At 39.8% G+C, this 25,000-nt stretch overlaps 3 protein-coding genes across 4 annotated transcripts in view; 1 reads left to right on the plus strand and 2 right to left on the minus strand.

Annotated features, from left to right (window-relative positions):
• Positions 1-290: 290 nt before the first annotated feature.
• On the minus strand, positions 291-10,047 carry LOC126577941 (toll-like receptor 6). Of its 2 annotated transcripts, none has more exons than XM_050240022.1 (2): positions 10,002-10,047; positions 291-7,649 (listed from the first exon to the last, which is right to left on the minus strand). In XM_050240022.1, the coding sequence occupies exon 2, from the start codon at positions 6,644-6,646 to the stop codon at positions 2,297-2,299; it is 4,350 nt and encodes a 1,449-aa protein (XP_050095979.1). In that variant the 5' UTR covers positions 6,647-7,649; positions 10,002-10,047; the 3' UTR covers positions 291-2,296. The 2 variants fall into 2 exon arrangements, with proteins under 2 accessions (XP_050095979.1, XP_050095978.1); XM_050240021.1 differs by having other exon boundaries at positions 9,933-10,040.
• A 1,413-nt stretch (positions 10,048-11,460) lies between these two features.
• On the minus strand, positions 11,461-13,305 carry LOC126575383 (uncharacterized). The gene is made up of 3 exons (XM_050236059.1): positions 12,707-13,305; positions 11,958-12,635; positions 11,461-11,887 (listed from the first exon to the last, which is right to left on the minus strand). Exons 1-3 carry the CDS (start codon positions 13,292-13,294, stop codon positions 11,543-11,545), a joined length of 1,611 nt encoding a protein of 536 aa, XP_050092016.1. The 5' UTR covers positions 13,295-13,305; the 3' UTR covers positions 11,461-11,542.
• Positions 13,306-23,450: 10,145 nt separating this feature from the next.
• Positions 23,451-25,000, plus strand: part of LOC126573997 (protein pangolin, isoforms A/H/I/S-like) — a 10,974-nt gene continuing 9,424 nt past the window's right edge. The window contains exon 1 of the mRNA XM_050233875.1: positions 23,451-25,000. This exon is cut by the window's right edge and continues 2,578 nt beyond it. Coding sequence (XP_050089832.1) covers positions 24,733-25,000 — 268 coding nt within the window. The 5' untranslated portion in view covers positions 23,451-24,732.

A 25,000-nucleotide genomic window follows, 5' to 3' on the forward strand; every position in this document is an offset into this window, starting at 1 on the left:
GGTACCTGCGTCTTCAAAATAGCTTTTCTATGCTTAGCTCACACGTAGAATGTTTTTCGTTCTATCCACGAACCTAAATAATTGAAAAAGATTTACCATTAAACGTATCTTCGTGATAGTGAAACTATGATCTGTAATAAGCAAGAGAGATGAATAAGCAATATTACAGATATTGCTATCAAAACTTACGGTACGGTTTATTTCTTTTATTCATACCTTACCATACGATAGAAACAGCATGCTGCAAGTGAAGAAAACACTACCGACATAAATGTGTTTAATTTTTTTATAAATAAATTTGGATTTTTTATTATTATTCATGTTCCATTTTTACAATTCATCGATTCCATGTGCTATTCGTCTGTACATAGAGCAGCTGCAGCTGTTCACATTATGTTGTATTACGATAAATTCTGTCTGGTATTCTGTGCAACCAGTCGTTAATTTCTTTTCATTTGTTCTCATTTCGTACAAATTGTTGTAGTATGCTCCGAACTGATAGAAAGCTATTTATGTATTTATGTATTGTAGTTTTAGGATTGAAACTTTGTGGCTGGTAATTTGCTTAACAATCACAAGATAATTAAGCACTCAATACATTTGCAGCACAGGAACAAGTTTCGTTAGTTTATCCTTAAGTTCTTGTTCATCAAGTATCGCTACTCTCTGGAATCAACATTTAACCAGATCAATAGAATATTTCTATCATTGACCTTATACACTGCTGTATTAATTCGTTGGCTTTATTGAGAGAGAGTGTAAATGCTATGGTTGTGTTAGGGTTGTCTATAGTGCGGATTTAGATAATGAAACATGCAGGGGCCAAGTTTTGGTGGCGATACCTCTGAATGATTGTTATTCAAAAAAGGAAACAATGTCAAATCTTCTGAAACATATTCTTCTTCTTAGACACTCGTAATGCGACTATTAATCGATGTTATGAGCTTTATGCATGGATATTCTGTCCTGTGATTTTCTAATTTACACTATGTTGCATTGATTGCATCATATCGAGATCACTAGCCAATAATTATAAATAATTGCGTTGTCTGACGGAAATACTAACTCAAAATATTTCATTACGATTGCATTCTGATATTCAACTGTGCTTGCCTTCATATCATATGCTACAATCAACCAAACAGAGATTTTTCCGATCGAGATTTGTTTTCTTAAAACATAAATTATGAGCTCAATTAAAAAATCATATCTATCACGGAAGATGGCAAATTTAATCATGTAGATTAAACAATTTAATGAACCTAAAATCAGATTGAAGTTTCATTCTAAGAGATCTCAATTCAATGTCTGCCAACTGAACATACTCATCATTTTTTAGGAAGATAGAATCACTTTTGGCTAGTTGTTTTATCGACCTAGTAATAAAGCCGACGTGTACCTTTTTGTATATTATGGGTTAAGTGCTCCCAAATCTGTTATCGAAGGTTAGAATACACTATTTACATTTAATATTTTCGTATTATTGTGGCTTTCATTTTAGCTCAATGCTCATCCTTTCGCACTTGGTAAAGCATGTAAAATCAAATTCAGTATGACGACGTTTCTTTTACTCGAATTAATAAATAATTTAATTGGCCCTCAAAACTGAAATTGAATTATATTTCAGTATGACTAGAATTATGGATCTATTTTAATTTTATTTTGATTCTGACGGAGTATGTCATTGGCCTGCGATTCCATGTAACAGTTCCATGTAAGTTCCTTCCTGTACAACGTCGAAAGAAGTTGTACTCGGAGGGGGGTTGGAATTCAATGTTTTCTCGAAATCAGATGGTTTTGGTATCCTTGACTGAGTACATTTCTCTTTTGTCATTAACTCTCCCGCAAGGCACTGCATGAACGACTATTTGTCGTACCAATCTGGTCGTTTCGCAGCCGTCCCGTTCTATATCATATCACTCGGTTTGGAGAATGTTTGCATTTCTTTGTAGGTTTGGTTTAATTCCTTTTCATGCATGTAGCTACCATTGCTTTTTGTTCAGGAATGTTACAACTGCTGCGAGTGGCGTTAATTTCTTTTAAGATCTACACACGTTGTCGTTTTCTTTGCTTGCTGCCCAGCAAGAAATGGACGAAAAACCGGTAACAGAAATGATCCTCGAATACACCCAACAATTCCTAAACCGCTAGGATTTCACTCGCATTCTTACAATGTTCTCACTCATGCCTCTCAAAATATCTGTAATCTTAACCTTCAACGGCGAGGTACTTAAGATAAAGTTTCATCCGTTTAACGATAATAATAATTAGCTAACCTTAGGTTTTTTAATAATCGTTATGCCCACATGGCCTGTGGCAGTCTTCTATCATTGAAATTGTTAGTGCCCGACTTGTTCGCATCGAGGGTACCCTTTATCGATCCACTTCCTTGTTCGGGGTTGGCTTGTTTTCGACTGCTGCTGTGACGAGCATGATGTTGATGACTGTTGGAATACTTGTTGGTTGGTTGGGGTGGTGGATTAGAAGGGCATGCACCCAGCGGAGATTGGCCGAGTGAGCCACCGGTGATGTCGCATGTGGAGGAGATAGAATGGCTACCATCACTAGAGCCCGGAGAGGAAGTAGAGTACTTGGAGCTGGATGTGCTCTCATATGTTTCACCCGCGATACATTCGTCACCCACGTTGTATGCCTCGTGCGATGAATCTACGAGACAGTTCGAGGGGACAGCATATTCGTGCTGCCGTTCGGTCGCTTTCCGCCCTAGTTCGTTTATCCGCTGCTCGGGCTGGTTCGCAGATTGCTGGAGATGCTGAGTGGTGTTATATTTACAGTTACTAATCATATTATAGTTATCACAGTTTGGCGGACATTTGCCGATCGTGGCGTAGCTATGTTGCTCTAGTCGGTTGATCGGGACAGGGAGTCCCATATTCACAGGAGTCAACGTACCAGCAGTGCCAGGCGGACAACCCTGAGGGAGACGTTGCCGTCCGGTAGTGTTGTACTCATTGGCGGTTGCATAGATATTTATTGCTGGTCGTTTGTTGAGGCAGCTACTCTTCTTCACGTGCGGTAATGCTATGCGCAGTTTCTGCCAAAACTTTTTGTCGTCCCATTCTATGCACGTGTTCGTGCGCAGGTACATACGCATATCGGCATCGAGATCTCGTTGTGGCAAATCACCATACAGAATGATGATCAGTTTTCGACGACGCTTCAACACCTCGTGGATGGCACCTTTGAACTCGAATCGTGTCCACTCATTGTAGAGGAAATTTTTGGAAAGTACTAGAACGGCACGTTTCGAGCTTTCAACCGCTTCCACGATCGTATCTGCTAGGTAATTGTTAGTAGTTAGGTCTCGATAGTGCAGACATAATCGGAAGCCAACGTCGTTTTCCAGCGTGGCCGTAAGGATTTGACTGACAAAATGCTCGTCCTGCAGGGAATAGGTGATGTATGCGTCATACAGCCGTTCCTTATCATTTTCGTTCGTAAATGTGCTAGACTTGTAGCAAAGTGCACCGATGCAGCTAGATTGAACTAACACCTTCAACTCTTTTCGGTAGCAGAAAATGCCAAAGATGAGTGCAAAAAACCCGACGAAAGCACAAGTAGCTACTAACAGCAATGGTAGCATATCTTCAATCTCTTGCGTGTGCACTATTGAGGACATGCCTTCGCGAAACGTACACTTGGTACCATTCTTCTCCTTTAGGATGCTGGTTAGATTATTGTAAACACACGAAATCTCATTGGCATCTACAATTTTGTCTACATTTGCTTGTAGATATACACGCAATTTGTTCAAGAATCCACAATCACACGTCCATTGGTTGTTGGCCAGTGCGATTCCGACTAGGTACGGGTTAGCGGATAGTTGCCACACTTCAAAACTAGTAATACGGTTACCGTCCAAACGGAGCACTTCTAGCTTACGTAACTCGCGAAATGTATAATCCTCTATGTACGCTATCTTGTTACCATGTAGGTACAGCTCGCGCAAACTCTCGAGAGCAGCAAATTCGAATCCATAGAGCTTCTGTATCGCGTTGTATTCCAGGTGGAGACTAAGGAGCCGACGGAGCCCTATAAACGTTGTGTTATGGATTACTTCGATATTTGAATGATTTCCGTACAGCACACGTAAATTTTTACGCCCGATAAAACTATGACCCGACAGTTCTACCAGGTTATTGCCATCAAGGTAAACCTCGGTTGTGTCCATTGGTATGTTGGTAGGGATATCGGTGTAGCCTGCCACTGAACACTCGACAATGTTTGTGGACCAGCTGTTGTCGTGATAGCAATGGCAGTTATTCGGGCAGGTCATCTCGCAGTCACAGGCGTCAAACTCGCAACAGTGGCAGAGTGCGAAACAATGCGTGCTGTAGCTGCAGAGAAAATGTTTCGGTTCGGCTTCTATCAAAGCCACGTATGAACGTTCTCGATCGTACATTAGCTTGCAGTACACCGTTTCGATATCGTTGATGGTCGGATACTGGCGCGAAGTGACAAGATTAATTTTTTGCAGCCAATCGATATTGCAATCGCAAATAAAAGGGTTTCCTCCGATGTAGAACTCCGGAATTTGCTTATCTTCCGGTATGGGCTGCAGCCGTAATGCTTTTACGTCGAGGCTGGTAAGCTGATTTGCGTACAGATCTACTCTCGAGAGATTTGTTTTGTGCATGAAACAGTGTGGCTCCACATACGCTATAAAATTATCGTTCATAAACAAAAACTCAATTCTATTCGGAATAGTGGCAGCGGAAACTCTTGTCAGCCGATTGTGGCTCACATCCAGCGTTTGTAGGTGCAATTTAAAATCCAACCCGTAACGATTAGTCAACTCAGAAAGGAAATTTTTATGCATATCAAGCCACTGGAGATGTACCGGTATTTGCGAATAATCGAAATGCTCGAGCCGGTTATCAGAAATGTTGAGCCACACCAAGCTCGGCATGCTGCTAAATAATCCGTCAATGTCAGTTAGTAGATTTCCATCTAGCCGAACGGCTTGTACGCTGGTGCATAGCTCGAAAGCACCTCTCTCGATGTAGGAAATTCGGTTCCGAGCAATGTTCAAAATTTGTAAACTTGGTAGATCCTTGAATGCTTTTTGCGTGATATTTTCTATGTTGTTGCTGATCAATCGCAATCCATACAGATTATTCATGCCACGAAATCCTGGCTCTTCTAGAATGGTTATGGCGTTCTCACCGAGATCGACAGTACGCAGCAAACGCATGTCCTTCAGAGCAAGCGGAACTTGTGTCAACTCATTGCCGTTCAGATTCAGATCTTGTAGCGAACTGCAGTTACGGAATGCTTCCGGGTGTATACCAGTAAGGGCGTTATTATCCAAAGATAAAAGCGACAGCGCGTACAGTCCATTTAATGAATAAGCGTCTAGATACTTGATTTTATTGTATGATAATAATAGTGTATGTAGATTATTCATTGGCGAGAACGTGTCGGCCGAGATGATTTCTAGCTGGTTGTATCGTAGATTTAATATTTGGAGTGTGTACAGGTCAGAAAAGATCTCCGACTCCAGTTTTGTAATTCTGTTGCTTGCCAGGTTGAGGAGAACCAATCGAATCAGACCAGCAAACGTGCCGCGATTAACCCAAGCCGATGTAAGTTGGTTCATTGATAGATCAAGTGCTTGCAGCTGCTCGAGCTTTGTGAATAACCCGGGAGAGAGTACACTGATGGAGTTATTCTGCAAGTAAACCTCTTGTACCGTTTGCGTCTGATCTTTAAATAGGTCTGTTGGCAATGCCACAATTTTGTTCGAGCTCATATCCACCACTACCAAATCCTTCAATCCTTTCAGTGCCTTCTCAGCCACCATCGAAATTTCGTTGTCATGGATCCTTAGCACTTTTAAACGCTTGAGCATTCCGAAGCCGGCTGGTGGTAAAAGCACAAAGTGGTTTCTTGACACATCCAATTCCTCAAGATCGAGAGAGCAACTAAGTGGCAGTGCGGTCGATACGGATATGTTCTCCTTTCCATCCTTTCCCTCGTTAAGCTCTCGAAAGCCCAAGTCATTGATGTCTTGCAGTCGGTTGAAGCTAATGTTTAATGAGCGGAGCCCATTCAGCGAGCAGAATAGATGTTGCGGTAGAGACCAGATGTTATTCATGCTTAAGTCAAGCATCTCCAGGTTTCGCGATTCCGCGAATGCATCTGATTCGATGTCTAAGTTGAGCTCGGGCCAGTTGATGTTGTGCGTTCGAATGGTAAAGTTGCGTAGTTCACTTAATCCGCTTAACACTTCCCTCGAAAATTTGGCAATCTTACAATACTCAACAGAAAGACGTTTGAGTCGTCCCAGGTGATGAAAGCATTTGGATTGAAGTTTGCTGCGGACTTGAATTGCATCGTTGCAATAAATCGATAAAGCGGCTAACCGCTCCGATTGTATCACCGTGAAGTTAGTATGGTCAAGCTCACTGTTCACTGTACGCAAGTTACACACCAAATCGATCTCATTTCCGGGCAGCACACGGTACTTGCAGTCATCCGGAGAATCATACCGCACCGGATTTCCCGGCTCTTCCGGCCCTGCCGGATAGTAGTATTGCGAGTCAACCGAATCATACTGCAGGCTGTAATTGACCTGCACGCAAACCAGCACGAGTAATACCGGCAGGAGCAGCACAGTGGTCATGTTGCGGTTTGCACGTCATACAAAACGATGACTAAATCGGTCACCCACTGATTTGAACATGTATACACTGTTTTACTATCATGAGCATTTCTGCACAACCAGACTCAAGAGACACATTTTTCGTGTACCGTGTGCTTCGCGCTGTAGGTTTTGGTTGTGCTCATTTTTCACAAAACACTCACTGTTGTCTGCTTTTTCTCCAGCATGATAACCAACGAAATGCATACAGAAATCATGAAGATTAAACACAGATATTTTAATTTAAGACACTAGCACGATGCAAAGTTGGTGTTGGTAACTATGTTCACATCTTCAACAGTTGCTCAAAGGCTGTAGGCGGCCTTCAAGCTATGAATGGTTTCACAACATGTTTCCAAATAAATAGCACTGATTTGAAAATCTCGTCACATTTTCCTGCTCGACACATTAATTGATATTGCTTCCACGATCCTTGCTTGTTTTGTGCCCAACACTAACAACTAACACGCACACAAGAACCGTAAATTGCGTATGGAAGTTTATTCTGCTCAGGTTCGTATGGAAGTTAAAGTATGTTCTACGTGGAACAAAATTCCTCCGATGATGGCGAAGTGTGTTCTGCTCAGACGCAGATGCCGAATGAAAACCGATCTTTCTATCCAAACACGGAAACCACGAGAGAATCTCACGAGATCCTTTCACATACACTGTTCACCGCACGCACACGTATTTTGTTTTATGCTGCTTTCTCTTATATTTTTATGGTATTTTATGCTCTCTTCATCTAGTATCGCAGCATATTCGAATCCAACTCACTACTACAAATGCAACACACCAAACTCACATTTCCGGTTTTCTGGATCATCTCTTTTCTCAGAGAAGAGTGGAGAGAGCATAACTCTACATAGTTTTACTTCACCGTGTCGAGTTCACTTTATGCCCAGATATTGCTGGTTTAGGATTCCAATGTCCATGATTATTTTTTTTTGCAAACACTAACTCCAAGAAATGCAAGGGTTTTACTCTGTAAAAAAAGTTTAAAAAAAATATGTTGCGATCAAAACCAAAATTAGGGAAAAATTGGCAACAAGAGAAAGAGTGCCGTGCGGCAAAGTTTTCGTCATTAGTTTATCCGTGTCTTTGTAAACTGTTTCATCGTTTATTCTATGCTTATCACATCACGATTATTTTCGGTTTTCGCTAATATCAGAACATTAAACGTTGTTTTGCATGAAGATGGACAAGCCAGTGCTGATATTTGACCATGTATGAGTGAGCTGACAACCTTAAATATCCTTTGTGTGTTCGGAAATCTTCGTGCTCGGAATATCGTAAAACGATTCAATACTTATCGAACGAGCACTGTTATTGCATAACCAGTCTAATATTTCTTAACAAAGCCTATTTTAGCCTCACATATTTTAGAATTTCATTGTAGTGCACTAATAGTCGCACCCTCAAGCTATGAAGCAACATATGGAGATACAAACTGATAGAAATATTACTGTTTCTAAGTTTAGATATTTCTCTTCATCCTCACTTTCGTTCATTATTTTAAAATAATTCGAATGACCGGCAACATTATCTATATTAACTAATATTGTAAACTGATGGGTAGTTTATCAGTATGTAAACAATGTTTGCTTATTCACTTATCTAAGTTTGTATATTGTGAAGAATTCCATTGATATGGGTAACCAAGGTCGCCACATATATTGAAGGATCGAAATCCGACAAGTGAGGCTTAACAGTTCTACAAGTTTTAAGTGGATTTTTTCACTTCATAAATATCATGTGTAAGGCATTGTCTGAGATCATCACATTTATCTTGCACGATTGAGTAGAAACCAACCAGCGGCGGTTGAAAGCATGTTCTTATGTTTTTATGATGCACATTTAGTCATCTAACACGTTGCTCCAACATAGCCGTTAGTCGTGTTACCTCAATGACAACGCAATGGTGCTAAAAATTTAAGCGTTAATTAAGTTTAATTTGCGCTCGTGTTCTAATTACACTCTCGATTGTTGGCGAATGTTGCTGCAACAATAGGCCCTCGTCCACGACCGACTGGCACATACAATAGTATGCTTCAGTGATAATAACGAAATAACTTGAGAATGATATCGTTGCCGAGGGAGTATTCATTCTCAAGTATAATGACCGCAAAAGACATAGTACACCCATCGAAACGTTTAAATCGAAAGCCAGTACGCAAGCTCTGAGTTTGATAACTGCAAAACCCTCTATTTTTTAGACCTTGTCTTTACATATCTCGATTTTATAATAAAATTATTGTGTATGTAATTATGTTGTACGAACGAAGAGCCTTCTATTATAAAAAAAAACAATATTAGCCAGTTAAAATGATTATGTTGAATCGTATGATTTGTATGAACGGGTTTGCGCTGGCGGAGTTAATGTTCCCTTCATTAAAACCATTAGGAGAGCACGTTTAACCATTTCAATGCATCATTGTTACAACCAAACTCAAATGCCAGTTTTGAACATCTGCAAATCGAGATGCTGCTTTAGTACCGTTTCATCAGTGCCAAGTTTAAATTTTGATTTAGTTAATAGCAAAGAAGGGAAATATTTCATTTGCGGCTTTTAGTAAACATGCTTGAGCTAATATAAAATTGCAAAATGTTTGATAAACAGATTAAACATGCAATGGCATTCGTTCGTAATCGCAAATCGTCTGTCAAGGTCGCACATCTAGGTACATAACATCTGAAATACATGAAATGAGCAATTGTTTGTATTTGTCGCATAGTCCACCGTAGTTCTTATATGATATAATAATTAATCCTTGGGCGTTGAGTTTCACGTTGCCAATGATCGGAAGTTATAGATATAACCAAACGCACTAAACGAGCTATTAAATGATCCTTTTCTCACATATTTCAAGTGAGCGAGATTCCGCCCAACTTCACAACTGTACAATTCACCAATATTATGATATCCAAGGATACCATTTATTTTTATCGCTTTCACTTTCTATAAATTCAGATTTTTTTCACTTTAGTTGTTTTACATTCCATATAAACATGTTTTTTTTTTTAAGAATGCTGTCATGTGGCTGAATCACTAATTTGCATTATATTATATTTGCACACATAAACGATACACAAACACTCAAACACTCTATATGCAGAGAAACTAATCTGCTACTGATGATGTTATGGTAGCAAACTGTAATGCATTAGAACTCGCAGTAATTATATTTGCACAAAAATGTTTGTGAACAGTTGATACTATATGAGTAGTTTTCTATCGCAAAAAAGCCACCGAAAAGCAACCACTTACAATCCCGCTGTTATATCAGAACACTTTTTTCAATCACGCCCATCCTCGATGCAGCAGAAATTACTGTACTATTAGAAAATTCTTCAACACAGTAGCTTCGTGTGAAAGCATCACAGAAAATGTACCGAATATAACTAGCGCTCTCTCGAACGGTGGCGTTTTGTTAAACTCAACTGCAAATTATTCATTCCGGAAATTTCGCGCAGGCGCACATCAGAATAACGTTCATTTTGCAACGAAAGCAGCCTGTAAGGATAACATTTTTCACAAAACGAAATGAATACATTCCTATCTTCGAGAAAACACGAAAGCAATATTTCGTCTCCAGCCTTACGGAGAGCCATATCACATATCCTTGTTATATCGACCGCCTCATAAACTCACGAAAGAAATCGTAGATCGCGACACTAGCAGCTGAAGCAAGTGCTAACATATTTGGCTCTCCCTCTTTTCCAATTGTCACGCATTCATCTGCGTTGTCTTCAATCACATGTGAGAAGCATTCTTTGATGTTGAGTTTCAATTTTCCACCATTGATTCAATTATGATTACGTTCGTTCGCTCAATCATTCATGCGTTCACTCGTTCTCGCTATCGCGAACAACATACCTTAAAGAAGAAAATTGGGCAATGTCGCATATCCTGGCAAAGCTACGATACAGAAAGATACTAAATATGCGAGACAGATATGTTATTAGAACAATGGAACTGAAGAAAACAAGAGTCTTGCAGTCAAAGTTGGCTGTAAATGGTCATTCTCCAAACATTCGTAAAGTATTATTATAAACTAAAACGGGTGGCTTTGTCCAATTGTAGAATATCCACCAACTGTAGCTGTTGGTTTATTTATAGTAGTCATTGCTTCTTGAGTTCCTATTCCTTCTCCCCACAATAAAAAACCTATCTCATGAAAACAAAGTCAAACATGCTACTACAATGCTGGTATAATTTATCAAGCCGTTATACATTTTATAAATGCTTCGTATACAAAAGAGTACAGCATAAATTCCAATATAGGAATCAAATTAATTAAACCATTTTAAATGAAAATTCACAGGAATGAAACACGGGAAATGTTTAAAGCAGCAACTTCAAGTATTTTCAAACGAACCGTGACTGATAAAAAGCTGAAGGGTGTCTCATCCAACCCAACGAAATGGAAGATAGTCCTTCCTGATTTTACTCTGTCTTCAACTGTTAACACCAGCGGTGTCATTTTTGTTCTGTTTATCTTTAATCTCCCAGCTGAAACTGGAATGTTTATTTTTCGATTCCATGCTTAAATCGCAAGAGCTTCTGTAGTGGTTTTAGAAAGATTTTCTTTGTTAGGACGAAATGGAAGCAATTTGACGTAGAGAGAGTATTTATTCTCGAAAATCTCGAAGAATCGCGACTAGTAGACTAGAAGATAATGGTATGATTTTTAATTGAATAACTATTTACTTTTAATTTTTCAACAATCGTTCAGATATTTCATACTTAAAAAGACGATTGGGTAGTCTGCCAACACTATATTTTAATTGCCATATTCGTTTCTTTTCTTTTCGTTTATTTTGCTGTAGCATCATTTATCATCACAAACAATAATATGATTTCGTCACATTCCACGGCTAAAGTATTTTACTATTTACTATCTGAGCAAAATTTCGCAATTCACTTACTATATCATTTAGTATGGTCTCTAGTTCCTCTTCACCATCAATAATTACACGGTCAGCAATTGCACCAATGTGTAGTCTTCCGTCAGTGGTTAAAAGAGTCAATCCGAAAAGGTTACCTTCAGTGTTTGGAACCCAAAAACAAGCGTCCACGAGATCGAATCCGCCAACAGACACATTTTTCTCCAACGCAGGAATGTTAGAAAATGCTATAGAAAATTTGCTTCTCGCGAATATTATGCGCATGACTGGAACAGGCAGTAAAACAGGTAGGTATGAAAGGCTCCAGTAGGTTGTCTGCAAAATATAAATATAATTAACAAGTAAACATAATGGATTAACTTGAAGCTGAATCTTGTATTCATACCAAAGCGTTTGCAGAAGCAAGCACAGCGTCGCTTTCCTTTTTCAAACATTGTAGAAGAGCTAACAGCTCTGGTATATTGTGTGGAGATTGTGGAATCGGTAAACATCCTACAGGAAGTGTCTGAAACACCGGCGAAGAGCGATTGTGCAGCCGCACAAATTTTGATTCTTGCTCAAAACGGCGCATAATGCCAATAGTAAGGCAAGGAGGAATTTTCGCCATTCGTCGTTCGCAATGGTTCCGTAAGCTCATAGCAAATGCCAGTAGAAACACATCCCCAAAGCTGCATCCTTTCACTAAACCTTTTACTTGTTTTATCGTATTTATCATTGATGGCATGATCATGTTTTGTTCGTTATGGGAGCCATCATGCACCCAGTACGTTACCTTGTGTTCACTGGGTTTTGGTCCATAGAAGATGTTCTCTTCACGTTTAAAAAGTATCTCATGAATCAAAAACCTTGGGGCAGTAAAGATCACCTGCCAAAGCTTACGCCAATTAACACTAGACTTTATCGACGGCTGATTAACTGAATCTTTATCTGAATGAAACGCATTTGCCTCATCATCTTGATAAAATTGTTGCATAGCAACTTGATCGTTGTCGAGTAAATCGTTGCACAGCAACCTAAACATTGCAACACCATCAGCAATAGAATGATGATATCTGAAAAGAACCTTTAAGATAACGCAAATGCATCAAACCAGCTTCTGGCGGAAAGGTTTCAAATAGATTAAAGATAACTCACTGGAATCATAGACGCTTCACCTTGCCGATAATAAACTGGTTGCGTTCCAATAAGAATCTCCCAAGATCCATTTTCAATGCATTCCCGAGTACTTATTGAACCTATCAACCGGCATAGGTCCTGCCGTGACATTGATTTCGTATTTGGCAACGTATCGAGTCGACGTACATGATGCTCGAACGAGATTGTATGATTTTGTATCCAATAGTAATAGCCCCATTGCACACGCCGTTGCCAAAACATTTTTTCGTAAGCACCCGCTTTCAGATGATTTTCAATCCGTTTGCGTAGCATAAGCGAGATTTCATTGCTTGCGTTTATTGATGACTTCTTATCAAATAAAATCAGTACGTTTGTCATTGCTTTCGAACTGTTGGCTTGTACAGCCCACACCACATCCATTCCTTCTAACAATCCACGAAACGATGCACCATAAGTTTTGATTAACAATGTCTTAACAATCTGTCGGTGAACTTGAAGGGCCAGGAGAACAATTAATAGCAACGGTGAACATAACACAATCGCTACCATTAAAACACTATTCAACAACCAGCATGGCAAGGACCACTCTCTACTAAAAATAGACATTTTTTACAGCTTAGTCGTAGCTGATGCCAAAGTAGAACTGCTGAGAAACTCTGATTTGAAGTGCACAAATCGCGTTATCTCGTAAGGTGGTACGAGTGACATGTGCAACGTAATGTATAATGACGAATAATGTGTGACGAATAATGTATGGGTAGGCGTAAATGGGAATTTACTTTGTAATGGTGTTCCCATTTAACACCTGATTTGCTTTGTTGTTGCATTCAACATGAGACGGTCTTATTCGTTTGCTTATCAGTTGGTGCGTGAAGTGTTCTTGCGATTAAAGGAGAACCTGAAAGTGCATTTTAGGCGATAAATTCGGGTGGTAATCAATTCTACAGTAACAAGTATGTAAGACACTTCCTTTGTATGTTTTTTATTGTATTAAAATCCTATGCTTTTGCCTAAAATGCCTGCTTAAGAATATTAGTGACTTGTGAATTAGTGAATCAATAACATGCACCCAAAAATGAAATAAAACGAAAACCAATAAGCAACAACGATGATTGCACAATATATAAAAAATACATTTAATACTAAAAAGAACAAAAGTTCAAAAGTTCAAAAGTAAATATCGACAAGCGCTTGAACCTAGGTTCGATGAAGTTCGCAAAAGAATCTAGGGGAAATTTGATACAATTTGAAGGGATTAAATTCATCCTGAAAATGATCTTCACTTCAAAGATGCAAGGGATCTGCTGTACTGTGTGAAGGACGAGAATATCGGACGGAAAAAGAGTCAATGGGAAGATAGCCTCCTCGCTTTCTTTTTGTTCATCGTTGTAAGTTAGGCTTTTCTGTCTTTCTTATGGAATGACCTTCTGGGATAAAAACAGACGGTTTTTATTTTGCGTTTACTTTCGGAGGTTTTTTCTGTCCAGTTTTTGTGTCGACCATGTGGTTCATAAATAATTCAAAGGACGAGGAAAAATAAATTAACTCGTGTGACGGTGCAAGCAGTCCGATGCAGGGTGGGCATCCAATTAAAATCTAATGTCGATGGTTTCAGCACCGTGTTTACACGAATTTGAATGAAACCTTTTTGTCCGTTCTCAGTGTACCTATCTTTCTCACTTACCGGTATTGTTTTATTAAGCTGGCCCTCTTGTTAGATGTTTTGCTCTATGATCTACCTTGCTCTCTTATGACGTACACGTACTAATCATTCTTTCTCTGTACACGCAAAACACAGTATCCTTACTCATACTTTCGTATGACACCGCGCGAAGAAAAACATATTTGAATAGGTATTGGCATGTTATGTTTTCAGTTATTTTCAATTGATGAAATAATGGAAAAAATCTTAAAGCATTGATTTAAAATAACATAGTAATTAGGAGTAAGTTTATCAATGCATAATGATCATTTGTATGTTTAATGTCCACGCAGACATTTCCCATACAAAATCCAGCATTTTTCTATGAGATTTCGGGGTAGTACTATGCTTATTTCATACAGGATTATTTCTTACAGGATATCTTTCTTTCAAGTAGGAAGCATGGCGTTTTAAATTGAAATAGGTAATGTATATCTTTTAAAGCCAACGCAGTTAGAAAAGAGATCAAAAAGGACAAGCAAACCAATAATCTACGAGATATGAGTACAAACTGGTAAAGTAAACACATAACGGCCATGTGAAGAAATTGCGAATGAAATACTCGTTGCTCGTACACTACACGTGACCGGAGGTTCCTAAGCAAACATCTTTACGTTGAACAGTAATAGACAAACTCAGAATACGCTACTAATACGCTGTATCCAAGTTTTTTTCTTGTTGAAAATGTTTCAGTGCGAAAACATGTTTAGTTTGTTAAGCTATAAATAGTTTCGTAAACATGGTTTACACAATATAATGTTTAATGGCTTTCAAGGCCCTTCAAAGCCTTTTAAAAACGATGCTCAAATCATTGCACATACTTAAGCCAATATTGTATCTCTTTTGTACGTTTAAGCAAAGGCATGATCCTCTTAATAAGTTTACTTTGGGTAATCGAGTTTGAGAATTAGGCTCTCTGCTCTGAGCAGATTCGTTTTCCCTTTTCCATTTGCACATCAACATCGCAGAAAATGTAGCAATCGCCTAATATGGAAAGAGGAAGCAACATACTGATGCTAACGTTCAAAGTAGAGACGCGATACACTACAAAAAGCGCGTTTATTCATTTTCCGAGTCTCGTTTCGGCTGATTTGTTGAACTAGGCATCGATGGTGCTCTTCACTGACATCACTTACATGGAAGACCAGTGGCAAAGCATCTAACATTAATTTCATTTCCTGTTGGGAAGACTCACATCAACAGTTTCACTAGAATCATCTTCATTTATCCAATTTCCTTGTTACACAAGTCAGCTTATTGATCAAATTTTCTATTGGATAGTTGCCTTTTCCAGCCGATTCGAGATATTTCAAGATTCCATTCCATAACTAACAGTCAATTGTTATTTTGCTGTCAACTTTCTTTTCTCAAAGAAAAAAAACGGGATAAAGCTCTTCAGCTAACATTGGAAATGTGTTCAAACCTAAAATAATGAGATGAGTGCTGGAAGTGGCACTTTAATATACACTCTATTGTTTGACGGCTTCAACGGCTCTTTCTTTATACATACCGCAGGATTCAATCAAAATGGCTATCATCGTTTGCCACTTGATCTCGAAATATAATCTGTCACAGCCTTAAACATCCACTTACATCACTCCCATTGCCGTTTCTTACCGTTTATTGGTAGGGAAAACGAATCTTAATACTCGAGTTTTTATCACTCAGCTATTGCTTATTTTATTTGCATTCATCAATATACAAATAAATAAATAAAATTTCAACTAAACTTCACTAATCGTACCGTAACATTAAAATGAAGCATAAGCGTAGCTTGCGGTTTTTTCCCTTTATTATTGCTGCTACCACGCTAGTGTAACTAACAGTCCTTAAAAGTGCAATCGTTCTAAACACATTGTTCAAGGAGCAGATTGTTTTTGTTTTTCACGCTCCTTGCAGTTAATTTTCACAAACTAGCCGTGCAAATATGCTCTCAACATACCAGCGCTGAATATCTAAATTTAACCCTCAATAACGTAATGTTTTAAATTTTTCGTAAAGCTTCGAATCTTGTTTCTGCATAAGCAATAATATTAGCTGTTTAATTTATTATCTTCAATTCCGCGACAAAGCCGAACGATAGAATCAAATAACATAAATCGTTGAATCAGTACAGCACGCTCCCAAGTCATACGGGCGAGTTGAAAACGCAACGCTAACATAGAGTACGTACTGCACATAAGACAGCCAGACACACAACAGGACTCGGCTGATACAGAATAAATCTCACATCGGCGAAAAGAACCTACCATAAAGTCACCAACCGAGCTAAGAACTAGTAAAACCAAATCCCGCACACCATTGGAGTCCATTCGTTTCGCATAAACGTTTCCCCCTATTTATTATTATTATTTGTGCCTCCTAAGTCGATATGGTGGTGACGAGGATGAGGAAGGTGAAAGCCGCCTGCCTCAAAAGTTAAGGACACAACTTCCTACTTCTTAAAGCCGCTTTAATGCATGCCCATGGTGATGTTACATTTAGCTATTAGTACAACGTAGAACACAATCAACTTATTGTATAAAATTGCATGAACTATCTCAAAACAGGCGTTTAAACATAGCCAACAATGATATAATGAAAAAAACGTATTTCTATATTTATTACAACTAGTATAAAACCTTTGATCGCTTGAAATTATACATCACATATCGAACTCCTTTCATAGAATTTATGCTACTATACTGTTCCAATGTTAATGCTAATGAAAGCGAAATTGTTATGCAATGGTCAGAATTAAGATTCACGTAAATGTGCTGCACTCACCATTCGCATTTCCAACGTGTCCGAAATGGGGCTAATTGATATTCGTAAGAAATTATGAATAAGTGAAATGTTCGGCAGGATTCTCTGTTCAAAACAAATGTTCGTGTCTCCTTCAAACCAGAATCGTGATTTAATATCAGCGTGTTTGATTGAATCTCAGATTATTCAATACATTACAATACTTATCTTTGACTATTCGATCCAGTTGAGCTAAGTTGATATTTTACCGGGTTACTAAAACAGGCAAGATAGAATACAAAAGTTCCAATCATGTAAGCATATTTTTAAACTGTTGATAAAGTGAATTCTGAATAATGCGAATTATTAAAACGATGAATGAATTGGTTTTCAGATTTTAGTTCCATGCCTTTCAGCAACGTTTTGGGACAAGTGCAAGTACTCTTGGCCTTGTCCTTGTCAATGAGCACACAACACAAAATGCCTAAATTGTAGCAATGGAAATTGGAAAGTAACACAAAATTTATTAAATACGGTTTAGCATTTCCTCTTACAATTTTTGGTCTCGTAAAGTATAATCACGGATCAGCTGCCAAACTGCAATTATAATTACTTTCAAAGTATATCATTTACATAACCATTTGCAACGAACTGTAACGAAAAACGGTAATTAAATTGTAATGCTCAGCATTGCAGTGCTTGGTTGAATTGAAAAGCTGAATCCCAGACGTATGTAAATCGGTCTAGGGTCTAACTGTTCAATCAAGTGACCAATCGATCTGCTTCGAGTCATCAATGTGATTTGCTTTAACGAATGGTGTTAAAATTATTGCCTCCGTGAGGATAAAACTCTGCGGTTTTCAAATTCACTCTCGAAGGCAACTATATCAATAGGAGATACCATTTATGTTTGACTTGCTAATGAATTCAATTATTTTAAATTGAAGAATCAATGACAACGTTGCAAAATATGTAATGCAATTATGTTGACACATTTAGACCATAAAAGGGAATGCTCTCATTAAATTGTGTAATATACAATGTTTCCAATGAATTTTATACTATCGATGCCATGCTAAAAGTCAATAAGCTATCTCCGAAAATTCACACAGAAAGGGCAGCGTTTCGCGTAGTAGTTATTGTTATGTTATTTCTCTGAGGCTTAAACAATTATTAACTTAAGCTCTAAAACAACTTCAAACCCTTAAAAATAGATCATCCGTGTGTTTTGCAAGTTGATGAGTTGATGATTATACAAATATTTATGCCAGCTATGAGCAGTTGTGGGAACGAACATGATATTCCCGTATCAGGAACTGTTTGATCCCAAATCACGAATCAAAAGTTCGAGGAGAGTTTAAATTATTCATAACTGGCTCTCACACGGGAATACTTCTTCCATCTAGAGAACTTCAAGGACCTTGTTTAGTGCTTCACAATTTTCTTCAAACACTGTGGCAACGCAGCATTTATCCCAATCCTGATTGCATTTAGCGGCCCCTAGACACAGCAGCTCAAGCTCGCTACTGTGAATTTCATTTTGTCCCATATTATTCCCACATCCGTAATCGCACGGAGGTTTGCCATCTTTCCTATAACAAACCTGCAGGAACGTTTGCCTTTAACGTTAATGGCTTCATCCATAGCCACATCTATTATTTACAACCGCGAAAAGTACGAAATTCGAAGGAGTGTTTGCTATTCGAGATAGCTATTTTGGTGCATACCGCACCATAATCTAGACAAAACTTTGCTTTGCTATGAAAAGTATAAATATTTATATTTATGCAAAACTACCAGCATAACATTCACCAAAGTACATTAAAAATGAAAGTTACACTCAGTTTGTTAGAAGTTGTATTTAAACCACAACGCTATTGCAGCAACACCCGCAGGAACATGTTTCCTTTAAGATCACTCCCCTTTTACTTAGATCATTCTCTCACCTACCTTATTTTGGTGAATCCGTGTGTGCCATCGTCGGTTGGTCGGTTTGAAAACGATGTGTTCCAATCTGAGAAAATATTATTTAAAGTTGGAATTAGTAATAAGCTATTGATCAAAATGCTTTCTTTGTCAATACAACAGTTCAGTGGGTTGAGTGAAGTAGTCCGTTTCCATATTTTAGTCATTCCAGGATCCATGATATATTTTTCGTAAACTCGTTTCCATGGTCGTATTATTCTCATCCGATTAACCAACAGCAGCAGGTTGGCGCAATAGAATTGAAGAATACAGTGCCAAAAAAGTTTAAAATTTGTTTCCGGTTGATTGTCAATGTCGGATTCTGCTACGAAAGAAAACTTCACTACAAACCATCTCCTTACGAAACGAAACTTTTTTTGTGTTTTTTTACTATGAGCAAAGAAAACTCTTCAATCGGGTGAATTGAAGGCCAACGATGTAGGGGGTAACCAGCACATGCATGTGGCGTCTACATACCCTGATACTTTTGCAGGTGAACTTTTCCACTTTTTGTCGAATCAATTCAATCAATTTTATTATTCTTAACTGCTAAAAAGGGTTCAACGAGATATTCTAAACTGGGTTATTTTATCCTCAAGAGAAAAGAATTGATTTAATATTCGGCTCGCCTGTTAGATATAAGCAACAAATGTTTTTTATGAGAAAGGATGGATTATGAAAACGAATCATCGTTCTGGTGCTCAGATTTTTTGCATAAATGCTAGTAGACATATTTTAAATGTGAAAAATACTACAATGCTTCGTAGTCCCTACATTTCCAACTCATAAGAAATAAAAAAAAAACTAACCGAAACAGTTATACCGTAATTCAAATATTACGCCACATCTTCTTCTTGAACACACCTTTTGTTTGCCGCAAATACCGCACATCTGAACATTCCCGTTCGATCCTGTGTTTGACAAACCAAAAAGGTGTCGGCAACTGCCCCTGGTGTCGTAACTGCTCTATCCGGTTTGCAGGAAGCTTGAGCTATATTATTTTAAACTTTAGTGATGTACATTTTGTTCACTGTTGATTAACAGAGTTCTAAGCGTTTTGCTTAATAGTTTTTACAATCTACAACCGCCACCCGAATACATAAGCCTGCTATGGTAATAGTTTTAACTTTAGGGGCTACGGTTTTTTTTAAATCCTTTTGTAATATTTCTTCACAATTACCGAGCCTTTCAAGAATATTTTGTAAACTTTTTGGATTAACAGAATCAAAACTGACAATGAAATTGATTTTTTTTAAATCGCATCTCATGCAAGATTCAATGCAGCTCGCTACTTTGAAACGCGATACCCAAAACCCACGTTTTCAAAGTCGGTTCCCATTGTAGCATAAAAATTATTGAACCAATCAATCAGCTTATAATCTATGAAAAGAATATTAATTTGTATATTTCTGATGACCCATCACGCAGTTACGATGGGCCGATTTCGGTTCGAATCGAAAGACTTGCCCCTTAAGAGTTAAGCGACGAACCCGGTTTGATCATAGTGTGTTCACTTTTTCAACTTCAAAATTCCGCCAAAAATTGAAAAAATGGAAAATCAACAAAAACATGCCGGGGATAGCTGGCTAAACTTATAATCTATCAAAAGAATATCGATTTGTATGTTTCAAACGACCCAGTACGTGACTACGACGGGCACCGGTAAAAGTACCTTTTTGCAAACACGCCTTCGTTAATTTGATGCCATTGATGAAACTTTTGATAAATCTTCCTCAAAATACAACAAAATATTCTTTAAAAGTGGTAGAACATTATGATATTCACTTGAAAAAATAAAGGTGAATGATTTCTTCACAAAAATCGACAAAAATGAGCCATTTTTACGCGTATTAACCATTGCCTATCCTTAACAGCTAACGGTGCACGTGTTTTAAACGATGGCCTAGGGTTGCATCGACAAATTAACGATGAATGTTTTGGCAAGTGCATCGAAATGCAGGTGGTGCAGGAAAATCTCGAACGAAAACGCTGGACAAAATACATCAACGATACGGGCGGCCAGCATACGATGCTTCGTTTGGGCGGCTCAAGGCGATAGTTCATGCAAAAGTAGACACACCAGAGAAATGTAAACTAAGCAGGAATGTTTCAGGATGATTTTGAGCAGTATAGAATCACTCTGTTTTATTATTTAAAATAGAAAACCTTTATCATGACCAAACTGACCATTTGAGCTCCACCTGGTGTTATTATGAATCCAATCCACATATTGCCTGTACCGTTTTTTGCCTAATTGTATCTACCCTTAAAATGCTAGCGTCTTGGTTTTATCTGAACGCATATAACAACTTGTCTCCTCCAACGTGTACCAGCTGATCAGCACAGTCCCTTTAGAAATCATATCAGTAGGAAAACTTTAAACTAACATAGTGATTAACGTACGTAGAGAGAGAAAGAGAGACATGGGAGGGAGTAAGGAAGACCTCGGAACATGGATAATTTACGAGGGACGAGAAGAAAAGCTTGTGCAGGGAGACAAAATGGTTCATCTACCTGCTTCACTGTGGCGAGGAAGATGTAGACTCGACAGAGCATCCATGTGGCGTTTCTTAATGATGTTGGGTTTTCAAGATCCCTGGAAGGATCGCCAGACTGAGCCCTTCGCTCGGTCGTTGCATACCAATCTGTAAGATCAACTTTCTTCACTGTAAGTGAAACCATCATAACGAGCGGGAATGTTACTGTTTGGGAAAAGCGACGATTGATTTCGTGCAAAGTAAAGGCTAGCAATATTGCAACTGCATAAGGTGCCTAGAGAATATAAGGTGGGAAAAGTACGTACAAACCGTAAAACCGTACGTAGAGCATATTAAAAAAGGAAGTGAAACCTTTAAAAACCTGCTTGTGGCCCCTGCCGGTGTCGCTGGGCTGGGCGACAGGGATGCGTGCAGGGCACGTACCTAAACAATTCGAAAAAGGCCGAGACGAATACCGAGAAATACATTCGTTCTGGAAGATTAAAAAGTAAACAGTCGGATAAGGCTGGTCAAAAAAAGGACTCGCTTGGCTGGTCGCCAGTGAGCGAACCAAAGCCGATCGGGGCGAGTCAGCATGAAGGTGTAAATAATATCCTTCTCCGGGTTTCACCGTTCCTCCACTCCGCGTTTCCTATCGCTTTCAGGCAGGCTTTGAGGGGACAAGCGAACGCTTGGTGGTCTGTTTCCCCATGCACCCGCTGTGCAACCCCGAAGGGCGAGGACGCGATGGAGAAATGTTGAACCTTTTCGAAAACGAAGGTCCATTCAGCCGAGAGAAGGGCACGCAAGGACGCTGGAAAGATAAACAAGTGCGTACCAATAATAGATATTGAACCATATTTGCACAGCACGATAACAAAAGGTTTTACTATTTATTTGTACCTTTCATTCCCGCTTTTCTTACGAAGAGTGATTTGTGTCGCGTCAGGAGACTAATTTTTTCCTGTTTTCTCGGATTTTTTCCTGCGTTGCTTTGCGTCTCTTCGTTGTCTGTGCTACGGGCGTGGGTGTTCCCATGCTTTTTGGCGCAAATACAGCGCATGCAAAAAGAAAACAACTTTTGCACCAACGATTGTTAATCTTCTACTTCTTCTTACCCCAGTGCGGCTATTGAATTCAGCACCCTGCGGGCCTTCGCAAACTTCCCTGGGGCAATGCAATCTTAAGGACTGCGGCTAATCAGGCCACATGTCCGACGATTGTTTGCCAACGTTTATCGGAAAGTCTCACAATCCTTCTCCTTCATATCGGCAATGTTTTCGGAAAAGATCGCGGAAAATTCGGGGTTTCGCATTTTCTCGCCAGGGAAAAAGGCCGGCCCCCCGTTGGGAGTTTTATTCCGGGTCAGACGATGGCTCCGAGTTGCAGCTTCATCCTTGCGCGCACTGAAAAACGGCTGATTCAAATCTACCGCGAGGCAGCGCTAGAAAAGTGCTCGAGATTTAGATCGAAGATTTTTGTCTCCCGAACCCATATGTTTTAAAGAATCAGTTGAAATCATCAGTAAAACTTATCCGTGAATATTATAGAAGCGGTTTCTTAGCAAAATCATGTGAAAATCGCCGTTAAAAGGCTGCTGGAGCGGGGAAGCTGGCCGTTTAAACGGGCCTTTTTCTGCATGGGATTTTTGTTTACACATGCGGATTGAAAAGTTAATCTTTTGTCTCGCTCTCGCTATGGAGAAAAGAGCGAGATGGCACGAAACCTGCTCGAAAATGCACGAATCGACCAGTTTTTATCTCGCTCTGCCCGGTTTCCCGCACGAGAGAGTGAGCGAGAGCAAACATCGGAATAATGATGATGATGATGATGTTTTGGAATTTTTTTTTAAACGCGCTCCGGGATCGCAAGAGGCAACATCCACGACGGTCAGAGCAAAAATTGTCCGAGTAAATCTCGTAAAATTAGCGCATTTTGCTTGTAACTCGCTAAAATCGAAAAAACCGACGGTGGTAGTTTCGCGACACAGTCAGATTGTGAGCTGCAGCAACTAGTTCAATACCGGAACGCAGCGGAAAAGCGTGAAAAGAGCGGGTTTTATCAGAGTTTCAGTGACAGAAAGTGTTGTTTCGCGACGATCGTTGATAACGCGGGCGGTGGATGCGCAGTGTTAGGCCGCCCAAACGTGCGGGACAAATCGTTAACAAGCCGACGCGGTTTTCCCGATTTGCATCCCGTGTTTGTCCCCGTCGGCGACGGATTCTGGAAAAAGGTTACCGCAAATAAAAAAAGAGTCGCAGACCGGGGATTCGCTTTATTGAACTCCCGCGGCTGAAGTGAAAACGGAATTCCGAATCGCCCAAAACGGGACCCTGCCGCCCGTAAATGTGAATAATTTACGTTTCGCTGCTGCAACTGTGTGCTGCGATCCTTAGCGATGACGACATCGTCGCCGCGGTGAAGAAAACGAGACGGAGTGAACGGAATAGTGTGCGCGAGCGAGCGAGTGAGAGAGAGGGAGGGAGGGCGAGCGAGCGAATGATAAAGAGTTAGAGGATGCGGTAACGCGGGCGGAACCAGCTTCCCCCTCCCCTTCGTCCGCCCCATTCACCTGGCGCCTTATTTACCCCCGGAACATGACCGGCCTGCAACGGTTTCTCGAACGGAGCAGGCGGGTACGGAAACCTTCCGGAAGTGGGGGCCGCTTACGATGGCGCCGGTGGCCGCGATGATCTCGCACGATCACCAACGGCGGTGTGCGTCGTCACCAAGCGAGAAGTGCTTCGTGGGGAAGGGCAACTACCAAAGTGCCGGGGGAAAATGTGTCCCCAGTTCTGTGCCTTGAGAAGTGACCTCTGTGAGTGCGTTTTGCGTTTTGGAACAAGTGCGTGCATATCACACGGCAGAAGCAATCATCATCAGCATCCCGATGCGGGTGCAATAATCGACTACGATAATCCATTACAACTGTGTGCCTTACTAGTGCAAAATGTTTGTTCTTGAAAATGGTCTTTCTGTGGTGTTGTGATGGTTAACGGGTTTCCAAGGAAATCTAGTTAGAGCAAAGTGTTTGAAAGCAGAGAAGCAAATTACACAAGTGCCTTTGATTAGCAATCGCAAATCGTTGCAGTGCAGTAGTGAGCAGAGCGAAATAGAAGGCAGAAGAATAGCGCAGCAAAGCAGTCCGTGGTGGTGCGCCAGAGAATCAATGAAAAATGCCTCACAACAGCTCCACCGGCGACGAGCTGGGAAGCACCGATGAGGTGAAGGTGTTCAAGGATGAGGGAGACAGGGATGACGAAAAGTTGACTGAAAATTTGCTCGAGGAAAAGTCCAGTCTCATAGATCTGACCGAAAGTGAGGAGAAAACGGTCAAAAATGGAAGTACCCGCCACGAAAGTTCCAGCGCAGCCCCGTTCGGTCCAGGTGCGGCCAATGGCGCTGGAGTGGCTGGCGGTGTGGGTGGTGGCAAACTGCCATCCG

Source organism: Anopheles aquasalis, chromosome 3 (assembly GCF_943734665.1).
Source record: "Anopheles aquasalis chromosome 3, idAnoAquaMG_Q_19, whole genome shotgun sequence".
NCBI classification, from domain to species: domain Eukaryota; kingdom Metazoa; phylum Arthropoda; class Insecta; order Diptera; family Culicidae; genus Anopheles; species Anopheles aquasalis.

Bases quoted from the DNA above. Each gene is read 5' to 3' on its own strand.
- LOC126577941 (XM_050240022.1), bottom strand. From the start codon at position 6,646: ATGACCACTGTGCTGCTCCTGCCGGTATTACTCGTGCTGGTTTGCGTG.
- LOC126575383 (XM_050236059.1), bottom strand. From the start codon at position 13,294: ATGTCTATTTTTAGTAGAGAGTGGTCCTTGCCATGCTGGTTGTTGAAT. The intron at 12,636-12,706 runs GTGAGTTATCTT...GTTATCTTAAAG, and splicing joins GTGAAGCGTCTATGATTCCA to GTTCTTTTCAGATATCATCA. The intron at 11,888-11,957 runs GTATGAATACAA...TATATTTTGCAG, and splicing joins TTGCTTCTGCAAACGCTTTG to ACAACCTACTGGAGCCTTTC.